We start from the raw sequence: 26731 nt of genomic DNA on the forward strand, positions 1-26731 counted from the left end.
CCAACCCCCAGAGCCCCCGCTGCTGCCCTGTCCGGGGATTTTCTCGTCGCTTCCCCCGCCCTCACCTCCAGACCGTCTTGCACGCCCTCCACCCGCCGTCACACACCTCCAATCCCACGGCACCCGTGGGTGGGGAATCCCAAATTACCCAGAGCTGCGCAAATACCTAACAGGAGGGCTTTACCTTCTTCCCACCCGCGCTAGTCCCTGTTCCAGAAGCCAAGTCCCTGCGACGGCTCAAGTCAGAGAACCAGACTGCTGCTGGGAAGCGTGCTGCTCGGGCCCACAGCCAGGGGAGGGCGCGGGAAGGAAAAGACCCCGTAATTCAGTCACCATCGAAGACAATTTTATTTACTCACAGAAACAAACCCGGAGCCCCGTGGGCGGCTCCAGCTCCCCTCGTCCCGCCCCACCCCCGGCCCTGGACCCGCAACGCTGAGCTGACTGCCCTCCCCTCGTGGTAGCGCGTGAGCTGCCACAGCAACCCGGTGAGGTAGGTGTCGCCACCCCACCCCCAGCCCAGGGGACAGCGGGGCAGCCGAGGCCGAGCTGGCAGAGTGCGGCTGGAGCGGGAGGACCGGTCCCCGTGCCCGCCTGGCCCCGCGGCCAGCGGCCCAGGCCGGGGACCGTCAGTCTGCCGAGGGCCCCTGCAGACCACACGTTCTCTTCTCGAGTCTGTGGGGCCCCGAGTGAGGCCCCCACCCGCAGGCGGGTCTCGGGGACAGACCGCACCCCGGGTCCCCAGCGTGGATGGCAGGCTCTCGCCCAGCACTCAGGCCGCACGGGCACGGTGGGGAGGGGACTTCAATGGCACTCCTCCCGCGGACTCGGCGGAGAAGGAACAAGAAGGCAGCTCGTCCTGGGAGCGGCCCGGGCGACTCGAAGAAGCCCGAAGAGTCCTGTGCGCGCGGCGGCCCGCGGCGCCTGCGGCCCGGGCGGAGGTGGCCCGGGGGCAGCGCAGGCTCAGGACCGGCTCCGGTCCTCGTGGTTGCCAACGATCATCTTGCTGTACAGCTTCTGCTGCTCCTCCTTGAACGTGTCCTTCACCTTTTCCCGCTTCAGACCACCGTCCCTGACGAGAGAAAGAGACGGGCTGGATGCAAGAGCAGAGAAGCCCCGCTGCCGCCCTGCGCCCCGGCCAGGTGTGCCCCCCACCGGCTGCCCGCGCCACTCCCGCCCGGAGAAGCCCGCCAGAGTGGCAGCGGCTCCCTCGTCACGGTGGCCTTGGAAACCAGCCCTGGGCCTGCGGGACCCACCCTCTCCACCTTACAACTCTCACCCCTGCCCTGGGGTCAGAGCTCACTCCTCTCATCCAGGGTACTTTCTAATTGCTCACACCTGCCAAGGAGTTAAAAGTTCTTTCTGCTCAAACATTCATCCTCACCTTACAGAAAGCAAAGGAGGCCCTGGCTTTATGGAAGGTGAGCCAAGCTTTAAGAAATACTAAGACTTATAATGAATCTGTAAAACTGATCTGTAAAATAAAATCTGTACAATTCAGATCCTGGGATTCTCCAAATTCATGCAAATGAACACAACAGAAAATACAAGTTCTTACTTCTTCACGCTCAAGGCATGGTCCCGTAAGGGAATGGAAGTAACGCAGAGTTTGGGGCTAACCACCCACCTCCTCCAATAGCCCCAAAGAAATCCTCTAAACGTGGATTCGCTTCTTCAAAGTCTCCCCCCCACCTGACACCCCAACGCCTTGCCTGCACCCTAGAATCATCATCTTCAGTGACTGATGCAAACCCAAGCCCACCGCAGTCTTTCTCTTACACTTTCAGTGTGGAGGTGAGCTGGTAGGAAAAGTCTCTGGTGAAGCTCTCACCACCAGACCCGCCTTACCCTGGGAGCCCTGACACCTGCCACATCCTTTAAAATCCCCAGCAAAGGCCTCCTTTAGAAAGTGGCCACCCTTGTCTTCATTGGGCTTCAGCGACAGGGAGCTTGGGGCAGTGGATAAACATTCAAGCCAGTCAGACCTGAGCTCGACATGCGACTCCAGGGCTTATTCTGTGGCTTTGAAAGACAGTTACTTAACCTCTCTGAGTTTCAGTTTCTCATCTGAAAAATGGCAGTAATAATTTCCTACTCATGGAGTTACGCTGAGGGTGAGATGAGATTATCAGAGCAGCAGCAGCACCGTGTCTGGCACACAGTAGGTGCCCAACAAATGTCAGCATTTTTAAAAAGGGCCAAGCAGACCTAGAGATTGCAATACCGAGTGAAATAAGTCAGACAGAGAAAGACAAATATCATGGTATCGCTTATATGTGGAATCTAAAACAAAATGATAAAATGAATGTATTTACAAAACAGAAATTGAGTCATGGATGTAGAAAACTTAATGGTTACCAAGGGGGAAAGGGGAGGGGAGGAATAAATTGGGAGATTGGGATTAACACATACACACTATGATATATAAAAGATAACTACTGGGCTTCCCTGGTGGCGCAGTGGTTGAGAGTCCACCTGCCGATGCAGGGGACACGGGTTCGTGCCCCGGTCCGGGAAGATCCCACATGCCGCGGAGCGGCTGGGCCTGTGAGCCATGGCCGCTGAGCCTGCGCGTCTGGAGCCTGTGCTCCGCAACGGGAGAGGCCACAACAGTGAGAGGCCCGCGTACCACACACACACAAAAAAAGATAACTACTACGAAGAACCCACTGTATAGCACAGTGAACTCTATTCTGTGCTCTGTGGTGACCTACGTGGGAGTGGCATCTGGAAGAGGGTGGCTATACACATATGTATGGCTGATTCACTTCACTGTACAGCAGAAACTAACACAAGTGTAAATCTACTATACTCCAATAAAAAAATTAATTAAAAAAAAAAGGTTACAGGTCAGTTTAAACGCCCACTCAGTCAAATGCGCTCCAGAGCTGACCCCTGTACTTAAACCTAAAGGTCCCAGGAGGGGGGATTAGTCCCCCTGATCCAGTGTTCAACCGCATCAACCTCTTGTTAGCTGGAGGATAGCTACCTCATACCCTAGTGTAAGGGTCTGCAAACTATGGCCCACGGGCTGAATCCACCCGACGCCTACGTCTGTAAGTGGAGTTTCACTGGCACACGGACCTGCTCCTGGACTGTCTCTGGCTGCTTTCCCGCTACAATGGCAGAGTCAAGCAGTCGCACCAGAGACCACATGGCCCAGAGTCTAAAATACGTACTGACTCTTTTCAGAAGAAGTGTGCCAACTCCGGCTCTAGTAGGTAACAAGCTACAAAAAAACAAAACTGGCCTTTCCAAGGATGGTCCAATTTGCCAAATACACGAGATGAGAGAGCCCAATGCTCCTCTGAGGTTTCCGGGTTGGCATGGAGTCCCTGCCCGCAGCGACACGGCTGTCCCAGTGCCCAGGTGGACTGTGTCCCCAGGAAGGGGCGCCGAATCCACCGCTTCGTCCCAACACCCTGGGCTCCTGAGAGTGAGTCAAACCGCTGACTCTCCAGGACTGGTGCGCTCGTCCTCCACACCAGGGGGAGGAGGGTCCTTCCAGCACCTGCTTCAGAAACTCCCGTCCTCCTGGACTTGGCTGGTAAGATCCGGCTCTGACTCACCACAGCAGGTCTACAAGGCCTCCCTGCCTGGCAATGGCGGACTTCACCCTGTTTGCGAACTGGACGGCATCTTCCTCGGCCTCTCTCGTCATGGGAGGCAGGTACCACACGCTGCAGACGATGGCCCAGCTGGTCATCATCCTCAGCAGGTACGTCACCATCCCGTACTTGCTGCTGTTCCAGAAAGCATCACCGAACTGGGGGTCGTACTGCAAGACAAGGGAACGCCGGACAGTGAGAAGTCAGGAGTTCTAACCTGTGTGCGCGTCAACGGCAGCTTTGCTGAACGCCCCCTGCCACACCCGGGGCAGGATCGGTACTGGGACGCTGCTCCCAGCCCCCTACGCGGACACTTCCGCAGGAACCCCACACCTGGGCACGTGTGACACCTAGCAACATCCACCCCTGAGCGCAGATCGCTGAGGAGGACCAGCAGCCTTCCTCCAAGGTCCTCCCTCTTTGATCCAGGGGCTTGTCTCACTCACAGTCTCTGTCGTCTATTCTTCAAGTCCTCAAGCACATCCGCAAACAGAAGAGGAGCACATCCTCCAGAGATCCATGCCCTGAGTCAACAATCCCCAACGTTTCAGCCCACCTGCTCCGCCAACCCCTCCTGTCACGTCACACACTCACAAAGACCAACACGTACCTCCCCAGAGAGAGACTTTCTTACACAACCGCCAGCTTTCAAAGATCGCTTCTGGTGCCCAGACCAAGGAGAAAACAACTAGAAAGCTCTGCTTGTGTCACAGCACTTCTAACGGAGCTGCCTGTCTGTGTGTGGAGGTCGCTCTGCCCCGAGGAAGTCGCAGCGGCCACAGCGGGCGGGCGGGCATCGGATACCGCCACCTGCCAGCCGCTCCGAGGGAGGCGAGGGCTGTGCCTCAGAGGCATTTCGTGGGCCATGTGGCCGCAGCTGCGACCCTCCTTCTCCCCAAACAGAAGGGCAAGTGCAGGCGAGCCGGGAGGGAGAGCTGCCGCAGGAAGTTACAGTAGAGGCAGCGAGAGGAACCGGTCCCTGTGGAGAAAGCCTGAAAGGGTCAGGGCTGAGCTGCCACTGCACGTCTGAAGGGCTCCCAGAGACAAGCCGTCACATGGAGTGTGTGACTGCGAAGCAAAGACCCAGGACCCGAGTGAAAACACCAAAGGAGACGCAGTTTCACGAGCGGTCTCACAGGACCCAGCTGCCACCAGTGTGGAGGACGCCCCTCTGTGGAGACCCTGGGAGGGGACACCGGCCAAGACGCCCGAGTGCAGGTTCTTACACTTGGGGGCGAGGGGGCTGGGTTAGAACTATGTGATTTTTTCCAGGCCTTTCAAGCTGAAATTTTATGATCCTCAGAATAAAAATTAGAGAATTTTGCCTAATTGCACACCTGACTACAGAAATGAAGACATTTAGACTTAATCATAGAAACTAAAAACTCCGGATGTAACTACAGGAGGCTTAAAGGGTTCATGTTATAACACCACGAGGAAATGTGGGAGAAGAACGAGTCTTAAACAGGAGCTAGTGTGTGTGACTGGAAGAAAGTGCTGTTACAGTTTACACAGCATGACTGGAGAGAAACCTTAGCTGAGGGCTGATTCTCTATTCCATGCTGGGCAGACACCGTAGAGAGAAAAACAAGGCAAAAGTTCAAAACAGCAATACATTCCTCAAAGTCAGACAATGGCTTAATTTTGGTGGAAATGTAACAAGAGCTTTAAAACCGCTAAGGTCATGCAAGTTTGGTTACCAATGACGTCTTCACAAAAACTAGAAAAGTATCTGGGAAGCAGAAGTTCTTAATCACATGTGAGCTTTAATAAACCTGTGGGTGGAAGGAAAATTTGCACGCCCGTGTTCTGTAGCTGGCGTCACTGTCCAAGGGTCCATGTTCCAAAACTGGCGAAGGGCAAGCAGGCTCTGTGTGGCCCCGACCGGCAGTGTCGGCAGCGCCCAGGGTCGGGTCAGAAACCAAGTTCAGAAACTCCGGGCGAGGGGCCCAATGATCTGCCTTTTCACAGCCCCACCAGGTGATGCTGAAGCAGCTGCACAAAACCGATGCTCTGGAGTGAGCAGGAAGGGTTTCTGTGCAGCTGCCGGTTTTTAATAAACACACGGGGTGAGGCACTGGGCTCCCAGGTCATTAAACTGCGGGACGCAGCACGCAATGCAAACATCTCTCCCCGTTCCCACGCCCACAGCACACACTACGAACAGAACGTTTGCTGCTGCTCCAGACCCAGCATCCTCAACGAATCCCGTGGGCAGCCCTGGTCCAGGGACCTGTAACTGTGCAGCCACTCTTCATTCGCCATCCCTGCCCTGGTGCTCGGCCTACCTGGGAAAGCAGCGTGGCTGGAAAGCATTCGCTTAACCAAGAAGAACACCTCCTCCCCCAAAGGCCCCAGTTGTGCTGCCAGGTGACAATGAGGAATATTTCTTCAGAAGCCTTTGCAGACAAAAGACGCTCGCAAAAGTATGGAGACTAAATTCTAACAACAACTCTGACTTACTCTTACCCCGATCTGAGACGTCAACCTAAATACTCTAAACATAGTGACAAAGGCTGTGTTTTTTTTAGAGGAAGCAGTGTAACACCATTCTTTTAGAAATAATTACGTGGATCTATTTATAAGATCAGATGGATACGACGGGGGAGAGAGGAGGAGGAAAAGGGGAAACTGGCTGAGTGCCTCCCATCTTCCGAAGCAAGTCTGGACTCTCAGAGGTTCAAGTTCCTAAAAGGTGGGGCACACTAACAGGTTCGTTTAAGGCCCCTTTACTTTCACGAGAGGCCTTCAGTCTGTCAGATGCCTCACGAGCCATGGGAGCCACAGCAGCGGGGCCGTGTCTTCCTCCAGCAGCAAGGACACATCTGCACCTACCCACCCTCACCTCTAACCGACCAAAGGCACAGACCCAGCTGGGCAGCCCCGTGCCCACAGGAAGCCCCTCAGGTGGACTGCCTTCCATAGCGGCGGGGCTCAGGAAGAAAGAGGAACAGTGGGGGAGATGCACCAAGCTCGGGGCTCCGCAGTGTGGGCTGCTCCACGGAGAGGGGGCCCGGCTCCCCGCTGCGCGTCAGTCACAGCGGCAGCGGTGATCACGTGGCCTCGGAGGGCTCGTACCTTGATCGCAACGGGGTAAACTGTGGCTCCAATTTCAAAACTTCCCTTTTTGAACATCATCACAGATGTGTTGTTGATGCAGGTTCCTAAAACGCAGGAGAGAGTAAAATGCTATTTCCTTCTGTCCTTTACCCCAGAGGTTAGGAGTTTAAGGATTAAATTTAACAATAAAAATCATTCTAATGGCTCTTCAAAGAGGATAAGCCTGTCATCTCCCCAGCTCCTGAGCGCACACTGACAACAGATGAACAGACTACTGCGCTCCCTCCTCTTCTCTTCCCATAGGACCGCCTTCCCTGGTTCCCACGGCAGCCCAGATGAGAGGCCAGAGGCCCCGGCCGACTCGGGAGGGCCCAGGGAGGACTCTGCAAGAAGCTCAAGGAGCCTGTCAGCAACACTAGAGGGGCTCCCGCAATGGGGAAGGCCACACGACAGCACTCTTAGTCCGTATTCTGAATCCTCTGAGTTTTCAGTCCCACGACCAATCTAAAGGGCCCCCACGTTATTCAGCGAAGACAGGTACCCCCAACAAGGGTGAGGGCCTGGGCTCCAACACAACACTGGACTCACCCTCCTGCACGGCCTCCCCACACAGAAGCTTACCCTCCGGGAAGATGAGGATGGGCAGCTTGCTTTTATCCTGCACATGCTCGGTCAGCCTTTACAAGAGGAAAATAAAACGAAGAGTCAGACAGCCTCACGTCCATCATCATCCAAAGGCATCTATCAATACCCTGTCTAGACGTGACGCTGGATGTGGTATAAAAGCAGGTTAAAAAACACGACCCTCTCTTTTATAAACCCACGGGCTAATAGACAAAACTCCCAAGGACAGGGAACACCGGATGACTACTACTTAATGTGCACAGCTGTTCAATGAAGTACGTGAGTCTGTGCACAGGGGCCGTGGCTCAGACCTAGGACTGTCTAAAGGGCTCACCCTCCACAGAGTCCGGCAAACAGCAGCCTCGAGAAACGCTCACCCCCGACTTCCTACAGCCATGCTGGGTGGGACCCGCAGCCCCCCTGAGACGCAGCACAGGGAATTCAGGGACGACCCACCATTCCTGGATAGTGGGTCCCGGCTTCTACCGAGACCCACTTCCTCTCAATTAACGGCAAAGCTCTCGCCATCACTTGCACCACGTTTACTTTTTTTTTTTTTCCTTGAAAACAGAGCTGCACTCTGTTCTGTTGCCTTAAGTGTGTTTTCATTTGTGACAATGAGTTCATTTTGAGATTTCCCTAGATCCCACATGCATGCCACAACAGAGTTTGCATGCCACAACTAAGAAGCTGGCGAGCCGCAACTAAGGAGCCCACCTGCCGCAACGAAGGAGCCCACGTGCTGCAACTAAGGAGCCGGCAAGCCGCAACTAAGACCCGGCACAACCAAATAAATATTTTTTTAAAAATTCAAATCACATTAAAAGTTCACACAGTATTCATTACAATGGGTACAAGGAATAAAAAAGGTTACAAACATTACTACCTTGGGTTAGTATTAACACTAGGGTTTTGATACTTTTTATACTCCATGTTTCAGAAAAACACTACTATGAAAGCAGCTGGGGCTCAGTGGAGAAGGCTGTAGAGGCACAGCCTCCCCTAAGCGCAGACCGTGTGTCACTTGTTTACCTTTTAGCCACCAGGTGGCGATCCTTCACTTCTGAGCGCTCGAACCAGACGTGGGGGCAGGCCTTCACCATGGCTCTCTGGATGACGCCCATGAGGCCGCCGTGCACCTGCCCCACCTGCTCTCAGACAAAGGAGCAAGGGCATTGAAGCCGTCCTCACGCAAGCCCCCAGGTCCCCCGAGACACGGACCCCTACCTCTCACCCCGTAACGCTTTATCAGGAACCAAAGGCTCTCACTGTTCAGAAACCACCATTAGACTCTCTGAATTTAAATTCTCCTTCTAATCAGTGATACCAGAGATGTGTAACTATTGATAAAAACACAGCTGAAAACCCTAAAACGAACCGTGAAGCGGAGCACACCTGTGTCCAAACGCCCTCCCTGGGCGGATTATCCAAAGCCCCCGAGCCCAGTGCCTTCAAATCCCCCCGCCCCACCTTCATCCCTCCCCACGCTGCTCACTCTGCTCACAACATCCAGGTCCCAGGGAGTCCCCAAGGCCACAGAAACAAAGGCAACAACCCAGGTCAGGCCCGTGTATAAAAACGTGCTTACCTGTTGACACCCTTAAGAAAGAGCTCCCAGCCCCGACCAGCCTAAAGGAGCAACAGAGAGAGGCCTTACCATGGCGTAATAGCCATCACTGGCCAAAATGATGACGTCAATGGGAGACGTGTGATTGGCCACGCAGATGCCGCCGTTTCTAGGCCGGTTCTTCCTGCGTTTAAATTGTAGGCAAAGCAACAAACATCAGCGTGAAACAATCCATCTGGAACTCGCGCCTGGCCTCGGCAGCGTCCTCGGCTCTAACGACGCTCTGAGGGCCCGCGGGCCGGCTGCCGGCCCCTCGTGTCAGGCCAGCGCACCCCTCGGTCCCATCCCGAGCCCCCTCACCTGTCGTGGTAGGTAATGATGGCCGTCAGGGCCCGCACGCAGATGCGATAGCACATGAGGTGCACGTGCTTACTCAGGGACTCCTTAAACCTGCGGCAACAGGACAGAGATTTCTGTTTTTATTTGTCACACATATAGGAAGACAGGAGGAGGTGCTGCGTCCGACCATCTAACCATCGCTGCCTGTGGCCGTTATGACTGCCAAGTGTTTCTACAAATAGTAGTGTCTATGGTAAAACTCTGTATTAGCATCTTTCTGTCTACAGATGAAGAAAGAAAGAAAGAAATGATGAGGGCTACTCAAATTCACATAAGGTAATGGGCTTAGAATTCACAGCCCTAGAATTGCCAGCACACCTGAGTCTCCTAGATTCCTTTCCTTCTTGCTGGTCAATACCCAGAGGCAGGGCAAAGGCCAGAGAGTCAAACCTCCCCACCAGCCCAGGGAAAAGAGAGGTTTGCCAGCCCCATAACTTCCCAGAAGGAGCCAGTCTCTCTTATTTAAAAAAAAAAAAAAAAAAAAAGCAAACAAACCAAAAGGCCCTACCTACACGTCTTATCCTCTTACCAATTCATCAACATAGTAGAATGCTCAAAACTCAACAACATGCTATAAAACCTGCTAGCCCTGGACACTAGGGCTTGTGGTTTCTCCCTTTTGTCTTTAAAATGGGAAGAGTATGAGGGCTGGAGGGCAAAACGAACACAGTCATAGATCAAGATCAGTTGGAAAAAAACTTTCCTGCCTATGTCATTGTTGTCGTTGGGTTACTTTCTCCCTCTAAGAGTCTGTGGTTTGGGCTACGCCCAAAGAAGTGGCCTGGCCTTCAGGATGGGAGCCGCCCCCAGTACCTGTGGACTCGGATGCCCACGCTCTGCTCACCTCCCGTTCGGCAGGTATCCCACCACCGTTGTGCCCACCACCAGGAGGCTAATCCCCGTGAAAGCAAGAGCGATCCTGTAACGAGAAGACAAGTTACAACACAGCGGAAAATCTGTGCCCCGAGTACAGAACTGGACGTGTGAAAATGGAACTGGGCGTCACAAAAACCCCCCGCAAGATCTGATCACCTGGACGCAGACAGGAGTCCGGGTCCCTAGAAACGCGGGCAGGCCTATCAGAACCAGAGGGCGTCCTGCTTCCAGAGTGGCAGGACACCATGGATTTGGCATTCAGCCGACACCCTCTCCGCAGGCACTGGCAGCAGCCAGAATGACGGGACGGTCTATTGATGGCTGCGCCGCCCTCAGGCACCTGCTGCCCTGTGGTCTTACCCTTCCCTTTGGCTTAAAACCCTGGCAGAGGCCCAGCTTCGCTGTGAAGCAATAGGAAATAGGGCCCGAAGGTACCAGCAGCCGGCAAGACATACTCAGAATAGCACGTGGTACAGGAACACTGGGAGATCAATACTGCCTCTGTCCTGGAGAGGAAGCTGCAGGAACAGAATCAGCCAGGCCCGGGGAGGGGTGGCCAGGAAGAACATCGTGTTCCCCGTCCCTGTGTTTAGTCAGTCCAGACAAGCAAGTTGTCTTTGAGAAACCCAGCTACGTCTGACACGCAGACAATCCGAGGGCCCTTAAAGGACAAGCCCCGGTGCAGCCTTCCGAGAGCCGGATGGCCTGGCCGGTGACAGAACGGTACTGTCCTCCTCTCTACGGTGGGAGAGCCAAGCGGAGGGGCCGGGGGCGCGGGCAGGCAGATCAGGCGCCGGGCTAGGCCCTCCCTCACCTGAGGGGCAGGAGAAAGCAGTACCGAATCAGCACTCCTAAGCCCCAGAGCACGGTGAGCCGCAGGCTGATGTACTGGAAGTTATAGTTGGTCCTGCTCAGCAAGTTCCAGGACTCCAGCTCCTCCGCCGAGAACCTCTTTGTCACCTCGTCGTCCATGATGGTCTCCACCCCTTTCCGGCAGAAGTAGAAGATGTCCGAGAGCTCGAACTCGAGAGCGGTGTCCAGAGCCTTACCGCTACCGCTCCGGCGGATTTCTCTGATCTCTTCTTCCAGTGACGTGAGATCTTTTGCGATGATGCCTGCAAGAGAACAGCCCGGTCGAGCGGCCCGCTGGGAGAAAGCCCGCTGGGAGTGCCAGGGTGCTCACCAGCGACGAGGGGGAGCGGGGCGACGGCGCGCGGGAACGCAGCTCCGGGGGCCGCTGGGCAGGCGGACGGAGACCCCGTCTTACCGTTGGTGTAGGGCTTGTAGAGTTGGTGGTTCTTCTCCTTGGCGCCTCGCTCCATCCTCAAGGTCGCCCACTGCGGAGGGAACAGCCACACACCGCGATGAGCCCCTTTCTCGCTCGGGGGCACTTCCACTTCCGTTCCGTGACAGCCTCAAGCCCGGTGCCCCGAGAGCACGCTGCGGCCCAGAGGGCACTGGTTCTGGAAGGAAACTCGGAGCCTCTCCTCCTAGAGCACACCCGTCCCAGATACCCTGGACCGAAAGCCACGTCCCCGGCGGTCACGAGCTGGGAACCAGGAGCCGGGGTGAGCTGCTCGGGCCTCGCTTCTCACGGCCTCCTGGGTCCTTAAGGAGCTCACGAGCCGACGGTCCACGGACCTCATGGGTTCCTTCGTTTCTGCCAAACAGCAGCGCTTCACCAACAGCAAAACCAAGCACCCTTTAAGCTACTGCCCGCCACCCGGTGCTGCCTGCCTCCCAAATTATTCCAAGAAAGCAACAATTTTAGTTTTCGAGTCGATAAAAGATTTAAATAATATATATGTCTGGACTGCCCATTCACCCTCTGAGTAACCTTTAACAGGAGACCCCACACACTTGACACAGAAAGCCTGAGAGTAGCTTAGTGCTTAAAATAAAATTAAATTTAAAAAAAACGGTGTTAAGAAACACATTTGGAGATAAAAAAACAAAAACAAAACTAAGTCCCAAGTTTGACAGTTATGCTGTGTCCCTTAAGCAACTCATTCCAACACTCTGGATGCTAGTCTTTTCTACCCACAAAACAGGATGATGGTCCTTCAACCTCCTACTTCACGAGGATCCAATGAGACCATACGTGACACCCCGAATCGTCCTCAGCACCACTGAAATAATATGGGCTCCAGGAAAGTGAGGCTCTTCCCAGATCCTCCCTTCCTTCATTAAAATCCTTTTAGCTGTCTGAAGAGAGCCAGAGGCTGGGTCCCTCCTGCTCTCAAATGCTGAGAGGCAGACACACGAGCTCCTGTCCACCTCTTGCAACGTGGTACCGCAGAACAGAAAGTCATGACGGCAGTGAGTCAAGGAAACAGAACGGACATTTTAAAAGGTGTGTTTTCAAACTTCTGTTTCCACAGCTCTGCAAGGTAGAAAAGAACCCCGTCATTCCATGACGCAGCAGAATCCACGTGGCACAAAGCCTCTGGTGAGATTCTGCCGGCAGAGCCTGAAGTGTTAGCAAGGCAGCAAGGCCGGAAGCAGGACACGAGCTTAAGCAGCCGTCTGACCTCATCTGGAAATGTCTTCAAACACCACTGTCTAGAGAAAACAGAGTTTACAGAGTCACCCAGTTAAAGGTCTAAGGCAGGAAAACTCACACGGCCCATTTCAGGTAGTTAACCCTTGATGGCTTCTGGCACAGATGATCTCCTTCTAGAAGAAAAGGTAAACCTAGCTCCTACAATGGAGGAAGATGAATTCCATCTTGGAATGTCATCGAGGGAAGAGGTGGCTAAGGGGCGAGAGAGCTTACAACAAGCCCGGCACACCAGAGCTGAGGGCTGTCCATTCTGGCCAGGACTCTGCACTGGAGCTGCAAAGCACAGAGCCAGAGAAGCTTGGTTCTGTGCTGACAGTTCTGATACTTGGATCCGATTTTAACGGGCAGGTAGCACCTGCCTTCAGGCCGCTGGAGCACTAGGACTCAACGTCTGTGGGGGCTGCCTCATGACGGAATGTGCAGGAAGGCTGTGGTTTCTGTTTTAACTGGAAAGGTGCTGGTTCCATGAGCTTCTAGTCCCCTAGCTCTGTCATAAACATCCTCCTGCCCTCCCGCTTTGTACTTGAGCTTTACTTTTCCAAACTTCAGGCACACCTCAAACTGTCTCTGCGCTGAGGAGGGAACTGTCCAAGGTCAGCAGAGCAGGGTAAGAGCGCCGGGCGGGGCCGCCAGGGGCCAGCGCTCGAGACGGGCTGCTCCGCCTTGCTGCGGTGACTCCGGGAGGGCGACGGAGCCAGCGGCGCTGAGAGCTACGCACCTGGCTTCTCCGGGGTCACTTCAAGGAGCACCGTGTCCAGACGCCCAGAATAAAAGCAAGAGCTCCAGGTTCAGAGGTCATTTCCCCACAAACCCCCTCCGTTCCCTTGATCCGGGATGTTCAGGACCAGATTCCTTAATTATTCCCTTTTCAGCATCTCCCAGACAGAGACTGTTAGGGGCAAGGATGATGCTGCACTGGAGCTAAACAGTAAACCCAGCACAGCCCTCGCAGGTGAACGCAGGCCCAGCCCGAGAGGCGTGGGCGGTGCCACGGTGCATCTTTGCTGCGTGGTCACCCTCCTGAGCCGGTGGGTTAGGGACCAAGCGCACTGGAAGGCCTGACAGTCTCTGCAGCACTGATCTCAGCGGAGACCCGCCCCTCTTCTCAGCCAGCCTCCACCGCGCTTCGCACGACTGCACTAGAGACACCCAAAGAACCAGACCCCAGCACCCGTCACCGTCCACCGCCCAGGCAGCAACGACATCTCCTCTCCCTGCTTCCGCAGGAATCTCTCAGTAGCTACTGTCAAATCAACAATCCTGACTGCACAGCGGCGTCAACCTCACGTTTCCAATCACCTGCTGGTCATGAAAGTGCAAGTCCCCCCCATCCTCACACCAGCCTGAGAGTGACAGGCAGCCGCACACACCCGACCTCAACGTGCTCCCGTCCGCCCGGCCCTCCTCCCATGGTCCCCAAGCTTCCCCACCCGAGAAGGGTCCTCCCTGGCTGCCAGTGTCAGGCCACCCACTTCGTCCACCCGCGGCTTCTCCCACCTACCGCTCTCTCCCCCGCCTTCCCCCCTCCAGGCCCCCAAAGGCTCTTCTCTCCTGAACTAGGTGCTGCCTCTACACCAGACGGCACCTTCTCGCCTCTACCCACTGCACTTCTAGAATGCTTTCTCTCTTTTAAGATCCAGTTCAAAGGCCAAATCTTACATGAAATGCTACCTACCCAACTCCTGCAGTCACAGCTCGTCTCCGCCTGTGTATTTTAACTGGCGTCACATTCTCAATTAGTTCTGTATGCAGACATCTGTCTCTCCTAGTAAACTATAACTGCCTCGAGGGGCAGGAGGCAGAACCCAACAGAATCTGACCAAGCGCCCTGCTCTTCGCAGGCAGTCAATAAGGGCTGCATTTAATTCACCAGCTCCCAATATTTCTCTTCATCAAGGTCTCCGTATGAAAGACAGACCTGAACCTAAAACCACTTCCTAGCACCATAATCCCACTCTCATCTCCTTCAGTTCGGCCTTTAAGCTACTCCCGGTGATGCTGGGACGGGGGGTGGGGGCACGGACCCATGTGAAGGAGGCATTAACTGCTCCCACTCCCCAGAGGAGGACATAGATTGCAGGGTCTGAGGACTTCGGTCAAGTTTCAGAGCTGGTAAAAAACCCTCCAAAAAGTCACGCCTATCCCACCCCGATCCCGCGACCCGTCCAGTCTCTTCAGCCCCCTCACAGCCACCACTGGTTTCCGACCCGTTCCGCCGTGGAGCTTAACGCCACTCATTACAGCTGGCCCGTCTTCTCTGACCTGACCTGATCAACCCCCTTCACATCAGGCAAGAAAACTCAAGTCGTTGTTTTTTTTTTTCTTTCATCTTTCTCCTTTATACCCAGGCTTTCTTCTCTCCTTTTCCAAATCATTCTCAACCCAGTTGGAAGTCCACTCCTAGGAATTCTACCCCAAACAATGCCATCATCACTGTCCTGAGGGTAAATCTGAAGCACAAACATAACTAAAGGTCTTTAAGTAACACGCTGCCCTCCGCACACGACCATCTCCCGCAACTCAGCATTAAAAGGACCTGCACTGAGCTGTCTTCCAGGAGGAAAGAACTGGAGGACCCGCCCATGAATACATCCCGCCTTGGCAGGTACCCCAAGCTTCCTTTATATGGGGAGATGAGCTGATTGTGGGAAGCCTTTTGTCAAGCTGCGCTGACCTAGGTCCCCCAAAAGCACAGGTATGTGTACTGCATGGGCTACCAGACATCCAGCTTGAATCATCTTTATGAAGATTACCTACTGAACTGTAAAACTGGCTTATAAGATCCCAGAAGAAAATGTAGACATAAAATCAAATGTACATGCCATTAACACAGCCATAAAATACTGCCAAGACTGAAAGGTAACAAAAAAATGTTTAAGGTGTTGTCAGCTGTGAGACATGAATGAATGTTCAACGTTCTTTACTATTATATTATTTGTCTGGTCATCTACTGCTGTGTAACAAACCACCCCATAACACTGGCTTAAAATACTACCACCATTTATTCTGCTCGTGAATCTGCAAACTGCACAGGGTCCGGCATCGGCTGGGTGTCAGCTGATGCTGGTTGTCACAGCTCCCCTGGGACTGGAAGCTGGAACACCTATATGGGGCCTAGGCTTCCTCACAATGTGGCAGCCGGGCTCCAGGGGCAAGTATCCAGAGGCAGACGGAAGCTATACTGCCACTTCTAACCTAACCTCACACGTCACACAGCGTCACGGCCACCACATTCCTTTTGTTAGAAACGAGTCACCAAGGCAGGTCCCCAACTGAAGAGGAGGGCAATCAGACTCCACCTTTTGATGGTAGGTGTTAGAATCACTTGGGGAGCTTTTTAAAAACGCCCACCCAAACCAATTAAATCAGAATTTCTGGGGAGACTCGAGTGCTCCCAAACAAGTATTTTTTAAACACTCCCCAGGTGATTCAGATGTGTAGTTAGGAAGAGACCCACGGAATTAAGATGATCTCTGAGCTTCCTTCCAACTGCAAAATTACATACAGCACCCCAGGTTAGGAAGTGGATGAAGAGGATAAAAAAGGCAAAATAAAGGTCTCGTCTTTACTAAAAAGCACCCACAAGTTTAGGTGTATTTTATTTTATTTATTTATTTTTTACTTTTGGCTGTGTTGGGTCTTTGTTGCTGCACACAGGCTTTTCTCTGGTTGTGGCGAGCGGGGGCTACTCTTCGTTGCGGTGCGCGGGCTTCTCATTGCGGTGGCTTCTCTTGTTGCAGAGCTCTAGGCGTGCGGGCTTCAGCAGCTGTGGCACACGGGCTCAGTAGTTGTGGCTCGCGAGCTCTAGAGCGCAGGCTAAGTAGTTGTGGTGCACGGGCTTAGTTGCTCTGCGGCAACTAAGGGCTTCCCTGGTGCCGCAGTGGTTAAGAATCCGTCTGCCAATGCAGGGGACACAGGTTTGAGCCCTGGTCCGGGAAGATCCCACATGCTGCCAAGAGGCTGAGCCCATGTGCCACGACTGCTGAGCCTGCACTCTGGAGCCCGCGAGCCACAACTGCTGAGGCCCACACACCTACAGCCTGTGCTCCACCACGGGGGAGGCCACTGCAATGGGAAGCCGTGCACTGCAGCAAAGAGTAGCCCCCACTCACCGCAGCTGGAGGGGGTCCACGCGCAGCAACAAACGCAGCCAAAAATTAATTAATTAATTAAAAAAGGAAAAAAAAAAAAGATTACCTGACCCATGGATTGGCCCAAAAATATATAATTATAATCAACATTAAAAGTCACAAGAATGTACATCTGAAAAACACAGTCAATAGTAAGAAGGATTTACTTGGCTATGAACTTTAAAATACTAATTTGAGGGGACATTTTCAAAATGGAATAGGGAATGTACATGGATTCTAGGTCTTTTGTTCCACCCAAAGTGATCCAAATTTAAAAAATTTAGCTACTACCAAAGAACTCTGGTCTGATGACTCCTATTTTTATGTTTTAAGAATAAGTACTTCCATAGGTCTATGAATTAATCACTTGAATAAAAGCCAGACATCACTCACTGTTGTCTCCTAGAAGTTTATTTCTACTCCCTCTACACTGATGTACATTTTTCAGTGGCAAACGGGCACGGGTAGTTACGTGGTTCACAGGAACCCTGGGTTCTACTGAAGATTTTCGGGGACTGAAGTTGAAGGAAATTACATTTCCTGATTAATTAAAACAAACACTAAAGACTGACGAGATTACTACTTCTCAAACTTTACTGTGCACCTGGGGCTCGCTGGAATGCTGATCCTAATTCAGTGGGTCTGGAGGGGGCCTGTGGCCTGCATTTCTAACCAGTCTTGGGTGACACTCAGCTGCTGGTCTCAGAGCACTCTCTGATTAGCAAGACAACCCCAGAGACCATAGGTAGGGCTCAGAAATCTTACTGTTGAACGTAAGTACTTAAGTAAGTACAAGCGCACCACAGCAGCATTATGGACAGCAGCCGGAAGGTGAAAACGGCCCGTCAATGGATGAATGGATAAGCGGATTATGGTACAGACACACAGTGGAATATTACTCGGCCATAAAAATGAAAGTACTGAAACATGTTACAAAGTTATGCTACATGAAAGGAGCCAGTCACAAAAGAGCACACTTTATATAATTCTATGAAAATGAAATACCCAGAATAGGTCAAGCCAGAGACAGAACACAGATTCACGGTTGTCAGAGCCAGGGGAGGGCAAGTGCTTAATGAGTATGGAGCCTCCTTCCGGAGAGGTGAGAGTGCTGTGGGGCCACACAGAGGTGGTGACCGTGCAATACTGCGACGACCGCAAGTGCCGGCGAACCGTTCCCTTTAAATGGTTACCTTTACGTTCTGTCAGCTTCACCTCAAGTTTTTTAATGTGAAAAAAAGTCATATTCTTATATAAAATACCAAAACTCAAGATTCAGTAATATACCTAAACATATTTCCTGCTGTAATGTAGCATTTCACACAGCTCACTTCATCTTCCAGAGTCACTATGTCTTCACTGGTTAAGTCTATCACTGACAGATACCCTGGGCCACTGCAGAATTACAGGGAACCAAAGGAAAACGAGTGAGACTATTCTGAACCGTAAGATACTACCTGAACAAATATAACTGCGTTGTGTTTCCTAGCATGGTCTCAGCCGTGGAAAAGATGAACCTGAAGATGCGGTGACTACTGAAAACAGATCCTGCTAATAAATCACCACATCTCTGAAGAGGTAGTTAAAAGGCTGGTGGCAGACATCAACTTCCAGGAAATATTACTTCTCACTCACTTCCTTCCCACTGTGACTAGTTCTGTTCAGCGGTATCATGACTTAAGTTCTGACATATGTTAAGAAATACACTCTTCTCCCCCTCTTTCAGAAAATAGAAAAATTCATCAGATGCCCTTCTCTGTTACTTCTTTTTGTCTGAAGTGCAAGAACATATTTAAGATAAACATTTGAAAGAGAGAAAAGACTCTCCCATACTCATCAGTCAGGGAATATGCCAGCAGCAGCTTTGAGTTGCAGTATCTGTTACATCACTGTCCGGCAGTGATTTTTTCTTTAATTCTAAGTCCCTCCGTTGGAAATAAACAGGCCAGGTGTGGGGTCATGGAATAGGTGCCTTTGCTCAGACAGACCAAACACACAAGTCCCTTAGCTCAAAAGAAAGACGGCTGAAGGCTTTCACAAGCTCACGTTTAGTTATTCTTTCTACTCAGAATGCCACTTCCTTCCCATTCTCCCAACTCTCTCCACATCCAGCAGCGAGTTCACAATCAACCAGACAAGAATAACTCTTTTTGCTAATGGCACTTCTTCCCTCCTCTATGAAGCAACCGTTTGTAAACAGCACACTCACCGCAAAGATCTTTAACAAAGTTTTCATGTAGAGCTTTCGGATACCAAAGGAGACTCCGAAAATGGCGGGGACTATGATGAAAACCAGGACGAGGGTGAAGAGGACGGTCAGGGAGATGCCCAGGAGGTTGACAATCAGGCTGTCAAAAGGCAGCAACAGGAACATGGTGGAGGATGCAGGCCAGGCCAGCGCCCTCCTCCCCGCGAACAAAGCTCAGCCTCAGATGGTCCTCTCCGTCAGCACCGGCCTGGGGAGGGGCACCAACTCCATTCCCAAGTTCACGTCACTCGACGGCCGGAACAGAGAGCCTGGGAGTAGGAGGAGAGCAGAAGGGGGCCCCCGAGGCGGCCAGCCCTCCCCAGAAGAGACGGGCTGCAGGGGTGGACGGGGCAGGCTCAGCCTTCAGTGCCAGCATCCGAGGCCAGGCAGGGTGTCTGGGCGAGTGAGCGGCGAGGGCGCGATCCGGGTTCTGCTCCTCTCGCGCTGCTTCCAGAAGTTTTACTTTTTCTCCCGTCCAAGAGCATTTAGCAGATAAATCTCTCCTGAGGATGTGTCATTGCCAGAAGTACCAAGAAGAGTTCAACTTGGTGCCAGAAAAATGCTGACAACTCCAGTGGAGGGGGGTGACTGCTGGCACTTCCCACAGAAGGCTAGCGAACATGAATATGTGGAAATTAAATAACTGTTTTCCTTAAAGCTCCTTCATAGGCTGAAAATTGCGTCCATCGTAGAGCGTTCACACCTGGCCCCGTGCTTCCCCTGGAGAGGCTCCGGGCGCACTGCTCCCAGGACCCTCCTCTCTGGAGAGCTAAAGGCCGTGCCAGGAGGCCGCAGGTGCTGGCGCGGCACGCCTCATGCCGCCTGCGGTGCGTGGAATTCCAGACGCATCTGGCGCTGGTTTCCTCTGGATACTTTCCTCCCTAAGGCCCCCTTCTCAGCGGTGACCCGGGTCCTTGGCAAGAAGTTTCTCACATGCTGCCGAAGCTGGAGGTGGAAACAGAAACACCATCCGTCACACAAACACAAGCCAAGGGGAGAGACATCACGGTGCTCTGGGGTGGGGCCCGGCGCGTTTTAGGGTCAGCCTACAGCCCGTGCTGCTCTCCCAACATCAAGGTCAAAGGGACTGCGCAGAGCAGCAGATGACAGACGCGCGTGTGGAGGAGAACCACAGATGTTTCATAGTTTTCAACCCCGATGAAACGACGACCTGTGGCCGCTCAAACTTTTCTAATAGAAAATGTATGCATATTTGGGGTTAGTAGAGGCAAACTATTATGTATAGACGGACTACAAGGTCCTGCTGTAGAGCACAGGGAACTATATTCAATGTCCTGGGATAAACCATAGTGGAAAAGAATACGAAAAAGAATGTGTACGTATAACTGAGTCACTCGGCTGCACGGCAGAAACTAACCCAACATTGTACATCAACTATACTTCAATTAAAAAAAAATCAATACCTTAGACTTCAAACAGAAGAAAAAGAAAATACACGGACATAAGACGCATCTCAAAAGACAAGGAGGGTACACTCGGCGGAGTACACGTGCCTCCTACCTGTCCCCCACTGCCCAGAGTTCTTGTCCACAGATGCAACCGCATCACCAGCTTCGTATTCTTCCTGAGATGTTCTACGCACACACGAGGAAATCACTCCGGCCCACCTCGCACCCAGGCAACAGTCATGACGGCACACCACGAACACTGCTTTTTGTTTTGTCTTGTAGCTTAACATGTCTTGGGATAGTGTCCCCGCAGTGCACACGGAGCTCCCTTACTCTTTGCAGGTGCACAGTTCTCAACCATAAGAATGTTCCCTGATTTGGTTAACTGCTTTCCTGAGGTTGGACACCAATGTTTCTACCCTTTTTTTGTTATAAATAATGTAATGAATGTGCCTACATGATTTAGCATACAAAATGCACATGCAAACATATTTGCAGGATCAATTCCTAGAAATGGAATTGCAGGGGAAAAGGAAATCTAGGTTTTAAAAAAATAGTAACTCTTGTTTTTATTCATTTCCCCCCAGATTTACTGACATTTAACTGACAGATAACACTGAGCACGTCTGCAGAGTACAAAGCACGATTGATACACCTACATATTGCACACCTGCATATCGCAACGTGACATCCACAGAGTATTAGCCAAATATTTACCTTTTTTGTGTGTGTGGTGGGAACATCTAAGATCTACCCTCTCAGCAACTTTCAAGTATCTAATACAGTATTGTTAACTATAATCACCACACTGTACATTAGATCCCCAGAACTTATTCATTTTATAACGGGAAGTTTCTACCCTTTGCCCAACATTTCCCAACTTCTCCTACCCCTTGATCCCGGGTAACCACCATTCTTTTCTCTGTTTCTACAAGTTCATATTTTCTGGATTCCACATTTATGTGAGAATACACAGTATTTGTCTTTCGCTTCTGACTTAGGAAATACAGTTTTAGTATTACAAGATATTGTCATATTTTCTACATAGATTAACTCCTCCAGCCTTTCTGGCCACTCTTTTTTTTTTCTTCTTTAAGACTATTTACATTGGGGATCACACTTGGTGTTGTACATTCTATGGGTTTCGACAAATGTATAATGACACGTATCCACCACTAAGGTACCACACAGAATATTTTCACTGCTCTAAAAATCCTCTGTGCTCAGATTATTCATCCCTACCTACCCCCAACCCCTGGCAATCACTGGTCTTTTCACTGTCTCCATAGTTTGGCTTTTCCCAGAATGTCATATGGTTGGAATCACAGAGTAGGCAGCCTTCTTGGCTTCTTTGACTTAATACAGCCACTTATTTTTTAATATTTCACTATTTCAATTTTATATTACTCATTCTTAACCACAAGTTACCACTCCAAGTTCTGAACTTGGGAGCATCCTGTCACGTCTCTCTGGCCAACATTTTGGCCTCACGCCCATCACCTTCTGGCTCGGTTCCAATACTTCTAGAAGTTCAAGAAATGGAACGAATGAACAGGTGCCTGACTTCACCCTGAGTTCTGTCCAGTGCTGTTCAGAACTCAAAGCCCTTTCTCATGTTATCTCACAACCTGTCGGTATGTATTCTTTCCATTTTACCAGTTAGGAAACTAAGCGAGGGAGACACGGATCCCGTTCTCTGACTCCTAACTGCTCCCATGACATCCCACACACCTAGCAATTCAATTAAAAAGACAGCGTTTCAGTGGCAGGGATCCTCCACTTCTTCCACTTTCACGTGACCATTATCACCGCTAACGTTGACTGACCGCTCACAGCACGGACGCTGAGCGGATACAACAAGCACCGTGCACACGCCGGCCTCACTGAATGCCTACAACAGCCCCACAGGGGAGTTACCATCGCCGCTAGGAGAGGTGAGGGGGCGGAGGCTTAGAGGACAAGGTCACCGGAGTCACACAGCTATAAACGGCACAGGGGGGATTTGGACAAGTGCGCCTGTCTCACAGCCCCGCTCTTTAACCACCAGGCCCTCCTAGCTTTCAAACTACCTTGAGCTACATTAACACTTCCTTCACGCCAGGCCTGCTCGAGAGAACTTCCTGCCATCAGAGAAAAACCACAGGACAAACCTGAATTCATGCATCGGAATTTGGTGTTCTCAGAATCCAGGGTACAAACCTGCTCGTTCATGTTTATAAACTGGCCAAGCTGACAGTACACGCCAGATTTCTAATGACATCCCAACGGACGTTCAGGAAATTCGATGTGTTTCTGAGACTTAAGTCACTTCGCTGAGCCACTGTATTCCTTAAACCTGTCCGGTTCCAGGGCCACGCCTCTGTCCCACTGTCCCACCCCTGTCCCACTGCACAGCTGCTGTCATATTAGCCAAGGTTACCTTGAGTTCTGTGAACCTAACGTGACCAACACCGGGGTCCCTTTGACGTCCCAAGCCAGAGCTTAGACCTCTTTCCTCTGGATCACAATCAACTGAGAATTCCCAAGGTTATTCTGGGTTCGTGTCCCCAAAACATCAAAGTAAACACATTGAGCAATAATTTCATCACCTAATTCAGAGGGGGACACACCAGGCCCACAGGACAAACCTGGCCAGTTTTTACAAGGCTCGTGTCCTAGGAACGGTGTTTACATCTTGAAAGAGTTGTAAAAAAAAAAAAAAAAGAATAACATGTGACAGAGACCACGGCCAGCAAAACCTCAACTACTTACTATCTGACCCTTTACGGCAACAGTGTGCAGACCTCTGTCCCGGCTGCTCTTTCCTCCCCTCCGAGGCAGCGACCTCCCCCTGTTGCCCTCCGCTCCCCGCACCCCCAGAGACTCCAGAACTCGCAACAGCAACTAGCCAAACAAGTTCCGGGGCCAACATTAAACAATGCTCCCGTGAATTCTTAGAGGCAAAGATGAGGCCAGCACACTGCGGTTATGAAACAGGCCTCCAAACATCTTGCCGGACTAGCGGACCAGACATCACAGCCAGAGGTGCTGGCGTCTTAAGGCCCCTTAACACAGACTTTGGTCTCTGGAAATATCGGGAAACTGCTCACATGAGAACTCCATCACACCACCATTTCTAGATAAATGCTCTTGTAAGAGAGGCGATCACTTTGCCTGAAGTAAACATAACCACGACTCCTTGGCAGGAGGCAGGGGAAGCTATCAGCTCAAAGCACTAGTTACCCCTTCTCTTCCATTCCACACCTTTCCGCCAAATCCACTGAGAGTCGCTTGGACCAATGTTCCCCCAACAGTCCACATGGTCCAGAGAAAAAGAGAAGACCCAACTAGTTCTGAGCCTTTTAGGAGGGAAGATGGCCTCATCCTAGGAGTATGACAGCCCACCACTAAGCTAATGAAACTCTTCAACCCACTGAATGGCAAATCTGGGCCCCCAAATGGCCCACTTTCCAGAGCTTCTCAGTTCTCAGGGTGACGACATCAGGGCACATACTATGTGCCACACACCATATTAGGCACTCAGTGCCTAGAGACAAGTATCCAGCAAACGGGCACATACACAGTCATCACTTCCCACTTCGATGACTGTCAACAAGAAGAGAGTCCTGGGTGGAGAAAGAGGAACCCTCCTGCACTGTTGGTGGGAGCGTAAACTGGTGCAGTCATGACAGAAACCAGTACGGAGGTTTCTCAGAAAACTAAAAACAGAGCTACCACATGATCCAGCAATCCCACTCCTGGGCATTTATGCAAAGGAAACAAAAACATTAACTCGAAAAGATCCATGCACCCCAATGTTCACTGAAGTATTATTTACAATAACCAAGATACAGAAGCACCCTAAGTGTCCATCAAGAGATAAATGGGCAAAGAAGATGTTTGACATATATACAATGGAATACTATTCAGCCATAAAAAAAATGAAAATTTTGCCATTGGCAGCAACATGGATGAACTTGGAGGGCATTACGCTAAGTGACATAAGTCAGACACAGAAAGACAAATGCTGTATGGCTATCACTTACATGCGGAACCTAAAAAATACAACAAACTAGTGAATATAACAAAAAAGAAGGAGACTCACAGATATAGAGGGCAAACTCGTGGTTATCGGTGAGGAGGGAGAAGGGGTACTATAGGGGTAAGAGGTACAAACTATTAGGTATAAAACAAGCTACAAGGGTCTACGGTACAACACTGAGGATGCAGTCAATATTCTACAATAACTATAAATGGAGTAAAACCTTTAAACATTGTGAATCACTATTTTGTACATCTGTAACTTACATCATATTGTACATCAACTACACCTCAACTAAAAAAAAAAAAGGACTATAAGAGTCCTGGAAGAGAAAATAAAGGAGGGAACTTACAAATTTAAATCAGGGCTTCTAAACCAGTTCTGACTCGATCACAAGGCAGGGACTACTATGATTTGCAGCTATAGAAACTTCTTTTCTGCTAGCTCTCCATGACTCTGTGACACATCCTACACTTCAGGAGACCATACCTACTACCAGAATATGTCCAGAGACATGCCACATAAGAACTCAAAAAGGAGAAGATATGCCATTTTATTAAAAATAAGTGCTTAGGGGCTTCCCTGGTGGCGCAGTGGTTGAGAGTCCGCCTGCCGATGCAGGGGACACAGGTTCGTGCCCCGGTCCGGGAAGATCCCACATGCCGCAGAGCGGCTAGGCCCGTGAGCCATGGCCGCTGAGCCTGCGCGTCCAGAGCCTGTGCTCCGCAACGGGAGAGGCCACAACAGTGAGAGGCCCGCGTACCGCAAAAAAAAAAAAAAAAAGTACAGTGAGGGGCAAAAAAAGTTTCTTATAACCCACGCTATTGGTGAAAATGAGAAAATACCCTCAAATACTGCTGACTGGAGTGTACAATGGTACAACCTCTATGCAGAACAATTCGGCAACCACCGTCAGAACTTGAGATACATATAACCTTAGATCCAGCAACGCTACTTCTACAAACTTATGCTAACGATAAACTGCAACCGTAGTTCTCAACCAGGGACGATTGACTGTAGCCCCTGGGGAACATCTGGTAATGTCTGCAGACATTCGTGACTGTCCTAACTTGGGACGGGGGGCTCCTGGCATCCATCGCTGACTGCGGACAGGGATGCTGCTAAACGTCCTAAAAAGCCCAGGCCGCCCCTGCCACCACAAGAAGTATCCAGCCCCAAATGGCAACAGTGCGGAGGCTGAGAAACGCTGTGCTAAGTGAGGTATGTGCAAGGTTACTGGCTCAGTACTGTCTGTAATATCAAGAGAAACATCCGTTAGTCAAGGATATAGTGGAATACTAGTCATTTGTTTAAAAAAAAAAAAGAGAGAGTGAGACATCTACATATGCACCGAGAAGAAACAACCTCCCAGTGAGATGCAGAACAAGGTCCACTGCAAATGCCAACTGTGAGGGAGGGAGGAAAGGGACAAGTACATACAGTGTGCGTGTGTGCCTGCAAAGACACACATCTCTGGGAGGAGACACAGGAGACTGGCAATGGCAGCTGCCTCTAGGAATGGAAGGAAGGCATCACTTTCTCTCTTTGGTACTTTTAAAACTGTATTTATCGTTTTGAATAGGCAACAGACTCATGAGTCAAGAATCAGAACAAACACATCAGGGTTTGAACCCTCACTCGATCACTGAACTGGTAGTGTGACTGTGACTTTGCGTGAATCACTTAATCTCTTTAAACTTCTGCTCAACATCTACTAAAAAGACTGTTCACATCTCACAGTGCCTAGAACAAGGTAAATGTTCAAAATACATTGACTGTTATTACTGCTACACTAAGTGCCTGTTATTATGAAGGGGAAGCGGGCACGGGAAGGTATTTCCCAAGAAGTCACGACATTACACTGACAAGATATGTCTTTCAACACCACTCCTGCCTAAAGGTGTTTACAATCCCTAAGGTAGCTGGCGCAAACCACAGCTTTATTAGTGAATCACTGAGAATTCTAATACAAGCTCCTCTAATGGCTTAAATTATTGAGGCTTGGAAGAGGTGAGTGACGAGACAAGCTACAAAATTGGCCAGTAACAGAGGCAGGACTAAAACTTACATGTGCCCCCCAACCCCCCGTCTTGTGGTCTTTCTGCTCCCCAGGCTGGCCTCTCCTTTGCTTTGGGGCAGGTTACACTTGAGAGCAAAGCCATCCATTTTTCCTAGTTTACTCTGTCAGGTCAGACCCAGCAAATGCCCCCATTCTGAGGTGATGGT

At 51.1% G+C, this 26731-nt stretch overlaps 1 protein-coding gene across 7 annotated transcripts in view; it reads right to left on the minus strand.

The window, feature by feature from the left end:
- Positions 1 to 375: 375 nt before the first annotated feature.
- GPAT4 (glycerol-3-phosphate acyltransferase 4) overlaps positions 376 to 26731 on the minus strand; it is a 32045-nt gene continuing 5689 nt past the window's right edge. For 5 of the 7 annotated variants that reach the window (XM_082608869.1, XM_082608874.1, XM_082608872.1 and 2 more), the window contains 11 exons: positions 19037 to 20020; positions 11402 to 11471; positions 10949 to 11249; positions 10103 to 10177; positions 9220 to 9309; positions 8950 to 9043; positions 8325 to 8440; positions 7290 to 7345; positions 6687 to 6772; positions 3570 to 3778; positions 383 to 1072 (listed from right to left, as the gene is read on the minus strand). In XM_082608869.1, coding sequence (XP_082464995.1) covers positions 964 to 1072; positions 3570 to 3778; positions 6687 to 6772; positions 7290 to 7345; positions 8325 to 8440; positions 8950 to 9043; positions 9220 to 9309; positions 10103 to 10177; positions 10949 to 11249; positions 11402 to 11471; positions 19037 to 19201 — 1371 coding nt within the window. In that variant the 5' untranslated portion in view covers positions 19202 to 20020 and the 3' untranslated portion in view covers positions 383 to 963. Of the gene's footprint in view, positions 1073 to 3569; positions 3779 to 6686; positions 6773 to 7289; positions 7346 to 8324; positions 8441 to 8949; positions 9044 to 9219; positions 9310 to 10102; positions 10178 to 10948; positions 11250 to 11401; positions 11472 to 19036; positions 20021 to 25960; positions 26018 to 26731 lie in introns of all 7 variants that reach the window. The other 2 variants (XM_082608873.1, XM_082608875.1) reach the window with 2 other exon arrangements.

Source organism: Mesoplodon mirus (genome assembly GCF_964341445.2).
Source record: "Mesoplodon mirus genome assembly, chromosome: 20".
Taxonomy (NCBI): domain Eukaryota; kingdom Metazoa; phylum Chordata; class Mammalia; order Artiodactyla; family Ziphiidae; genus Mesoplodon; species Mesoplodon mirus.